The sequence below is a fragment of the Falco biarmicus genome, chromosome 7 (assembly GCF_023638135.1).
Source record: "Falco biarmicus isolate bFalBia1 chromosome 7, bFalBia1.pri, whole genome shotgun sequence".
Taxonomy (NCBI): Eukaryota; Metazoa; Chordata; class Aves; order Falconiformes; family Falconidae; genus Falco; species Falco biarmicus.
The window spans coordinates 3,042,348-3,045,885 of record NC_079294.1 but is presented as its reverse complement, the minus strand read 5'-3'; the positions used below and the strand labels follow the sequence as shown (position 1 = coordinate 3,045,885).

Genomic DNA, 3,538 nt, shown 5'->3' with positions numbered 1-3,538 from the left:
CCCGTGTGCAGCCGGAGGTGCTCGCACAGTGGCACGTGTGACCCACTGACAGCCTAACAGAGGCAGAGCAGAAGCACTGCTCATTAATGCTGTGGGCGTCTTCTCTAAAAAGTGATTTCTACCAACAGCCAGTGCCTTCCCTGCACCAGGACTGGCCTGTGCCATGTGTAGGCTCATAGCTTCAAGGAGCAGCTACTGAAAAGACCTGGGTCTGCACACGCAGTCACCTCCAAGACTGCTAATTCTGCCTGGGGCTGAGCCGCAGGGCCTTATTACCACAGAGAGACAAAAGAGCTAGGTTTTTTGTTGGGTTTTTTTACCCCACTTTAATAAGTACAGAAGATCAGCCAGGGCAGGCTGGGATAGTCAGTCAGGTCCCAGTCTCGACCTCCACCACTTCTGCCACTGCTCCAAAGCCCACCCCCTCCTGGATGATGACCACATCACTCAGTGAGCCCTCATCCTGCACTATAATGCATTTGTCCTCATGCTTGGAGATGGTGATTTCAATGATGTCCTCTGCTGATGGCAAATGTCCAGCGGCCCTCCCATGTGCCCCAGGATCTGGGGGGCTGCTTTGAGATGGGTAAGTAGCAACGCAGTGACCACTGGCTGTGATCAGCAGCTCAGACTCATTCGCTGGTCCCGGCACCTCCACCATGAGCAAGGTGGGCTCTGCTGCAACCTCTTCCTGGCGGGCCTTCCTCTGATGCTCTTTCCTTGCTGCCTGGGGTAGAACCACAGCAAGCGGGGCCACTGCAGTGGCAAGTTCCTGAGGGTCTTTTTCCAACTTGTGAGTCAGAACATGGCGTGCAAGGCTCTGGGGAAGGGTGTAGCCCATGCCACAGAGCTCGCATTTGTAGGGCTTGCCAGCCAGGTGGGATTTCTGATGGCGCCGCAGCTTCGTGGCCAGGGTGTAGGACTTGCCGCACTGCTCACAGCGGAAAGGGCGCTCGCCTGTGTGCAAGCGCTCGTGAGCACGCAGCGTGTGGGGGTCCCGCAGCGCCTTGCCGCACACGGTGCACAGGTGGGCCTCGCCTGTGTGGGAGATGAGGTGTCGCCGCAGCTCTGGCAGCTTGGGGAAGGCGTCGCCGCAGAAGCGGCACTTGTAGGGCTTCTCTCCTGTGTGCAGCCGGAGGTGCTCGCGCAGGTTGCTCTGCTGTCGGAAGTCCTTGCCGCAGTAAGGACAAGCGTAAGGGCGCTCCCCCGTGTGCAGGCGCATGTGGTTGCGCAAGGAGCCAGGGTTGGCCAGGTAGCGTCCACATATGGCACACTGGCATCCCTTGGGACCAGCTGGGCCAGTCCCAGTGGCCAGGTGGATCTTCCTGTGAATGCGGAGAGAGGGGCGGCGTGCAAAGGCCTTGCCACACTGCTCACAGGAGAAGGGGCGCTGGCCGGTGTGCAGGACCCGGTGCTCCTGCAAGTCCCGTTTGGTGCAGTAAGCCTTGTCACACTGGGTGCACTGGAAGGGCCGCAGGCCCCGGTGGGCCAACACGTGGGCCTTGAAGCTCTCCTCTGAACTGTAGCTCTTGCCACACTCTGTGCACAGGAAGGGCTTGTGGCCAGTGTGGACAAAACGGTGCTTCTTGAGGTGGCAGAGCTGCAGGAAGGCTTTACCACACTCCCCACAGCGGTACCTGCGCTTGATCATCTCTTTCTGGGCCGGAGCTTTTGGTGGGGCGCCTGGGCTGCCAGAATGACCCCCCACCAGCTCCGTATACTCCTCTGGCCCCTCCAGTGGGCCCTTCCCCCCATGCTCTGGGGATGCCAGTCTGGAGTCTTTGGAAGCTTTGCTCTCTTTCTCACAAGTCTCTACACTCTCTCCTTTGGAAGGACTGGGCTGCTGGGATTCCTGCCCAGCTGTCCCACCATTGCAGTCTTGCAGGCAATTCTGGAGCTGGATGGCCAGAGCATGCACCTTGCATGGCTTGCCAACCAAGGGAGCACCGAGTTGAACCCTGCTTAAGGGTGCCAACAGATCCACGTCTCCTGGATATGCTTCTTTATGCCCCATCTCCACTTTTTCTGCTGCAGATCCGGGATCCACACCCTTGTCAGATTCTTCCTTGCACCTGCCGTTGACCTTAACGGTTGAGATGGTCTCAAAGTGCCGGTTTTCAGCCCTCAGCACCTCAGTTTGCCACAGCTCACGTTCAGAAGCTGTGCTTTGCTCATCTTGCAGCCTGTGGAAATGTTTGGTGGCAGGCCTGCTAACCGCAGCAGGGGCATCTAGGACTGAGGCTTCATCAGCTACTGCCTTGGAGACAGCAGGATCCCCTGCACAAACACAAAAGCATGGCAGGTGAATTAACGCTGGCTGTTGTTATATGACATGATTGCTGGTGGATCAAAGGAACATGAGCACTGGAGACAGATACTCTGCTACGCAGTAATCCTGGGGCTCTGGCATGAAAACCATTGCTTTTATGACCTTTTGTTCTTTTCAACTGGGGAAGGACAAGAGGAAGTGGCCTCAGGTTGTGCCAGGGGAGGTTTAGATTGGGAATGAGGCACAGTTTATTCACAGAAAGCGTGGTCAGGCACTGGGCCAGGCTGCCCAGGGTGGCATCGCCATCCCTGGAGATGTTCAGAAACCGCGCAGCTGTGGCACTTGGGGACACGGGTTGGGGTGGGCTGGGCACTGCTGGGGTGACGGTTGGGCTCGATGGCCTTACAGGTCTTTGCCAACCGAGACAACTCTGTGATTCTAAGGTGGGGCGGTGTCTGTGCTCCCTCAGCACAAACGGCGCCCGTGCAGCACTCCGGCATTCCAGTGGCGGCATTCCTAGGAGGTGCCACCGTGACCAGCCCAAGACCGGGGCCGTTAACAGCGAGGCCGGGCCCGCGCGAGGGCGCACAGGCACCGGGCACAGCCGAGGCCACCCGGCCGCCGAGACCCGGGAGGCCAGGGGGCTCCTTCCCACCGGGCTGGGCCCCGCGCCCCGGCACGGCACCTACCTGCGGGGGACTCCGCCGTCCCGCCGGGGGCGGCCCTGGGCCCGGCGTCCCGCGCCGCCGCCGTCCCCTCGCCGCGCTCCGGCCGCCGCTCCGCCGCCGCGGCCCCGCGGAGCTCCTGGGGCCAGTAGAGCAGCTCCGCGCCCGCCGCGATGGGCCGCCGCGCCCGCAGCTGCCGCCGGCCGCCCGCCCAGCCCAGCGCCACGTTGGCCTCGGCCTCCTCGGGGCTCCGCTGTACCAGGCTGCAAGGCACGGGGCCGCTGCAAGGCACGGGGCCACAGCGGCCGCCCGCCCCGCCGCCGCCCCGCTACTCACCTCACCCAGCCCGCCGCCGCCTCCCCGGGCGGCCCCAGCGGCTCCCCGGGCGGCAGGGCCCGGCCCACGCACCACACGCCGGTCCCCCGCGGCCGGGACAGCGACGGCCCCAGCGCCAGCCCGGGCGGCAGATCCCGCAGCAGCGGGCAGGCCGCGGCCGGGCGCTCCATACCGGCGGAACGGGGCGAAGGGGCGGCGGGCGCGCCCGGACGGCGGGCGGCCGGACGGCGCGGGGCGGGCGGGCGGGGCTCCCTGGCGGCGGGGCGGG

At 63.4% G+C, this 3,538-nt stretch overlaps 1 protein-coding gene across 1 annotated transcript; it reads right to left on the bottom strand.

Moving 5' to 3' along the window:
- Positions 1 to 295: 295 nt before the first annotated feature.
- Positions 296 to 3,503, bottom strand: ZNF408 (zinc finger protein 408). Its single transcript, XM_056347454.1, has 3 exons — positions 3,271 to 3,503; positions 2,959 to 3,197; positions 296 to 2,277 (listed from the first exon to the last, which is right to left on the bottom strand). The coding sequence occupies exons 1-3, from the start codon at positions 3,438 to 3,440 to the stop codon at positions 371 to 373; spliced, it is 2,316 nt and encodes a 771-aa protein (XP_056203429.1). The 5' UTR covers positions 3,441 to 3,503; the 3' UTR covers positions 296 to 370.
- Between the last annotated feature and the right edge of the window lie 35 nt (positions 3,504 to 3,538).

Bases quoted from the DNA above. Each gene is read 5' to 3' on its own strand.
- ZNF408 (XM_056347454.1), bottom strand. From the start codon at position 3,440: ATGGAGCGCCCGGCCGCGGCCTGCCCGCTGCTGCGGGATCTGCCGCCC. The intron at 3,198-3,270 runs GTGAGTAGCGGG...CGTGCCTTGCAG, and splicing joins GCGGCGGCGGGCTGGGTGAG to CCTGGTACAGCGGAGCCCCG. The intron at 2,278-2,958 runs GTAGGTGCCGTG...GTGTTTGTGCAG, and splicing joins GACGGCGGAGTCCCCCGCAG to GGGATCCTGCTGTCTCCAAG.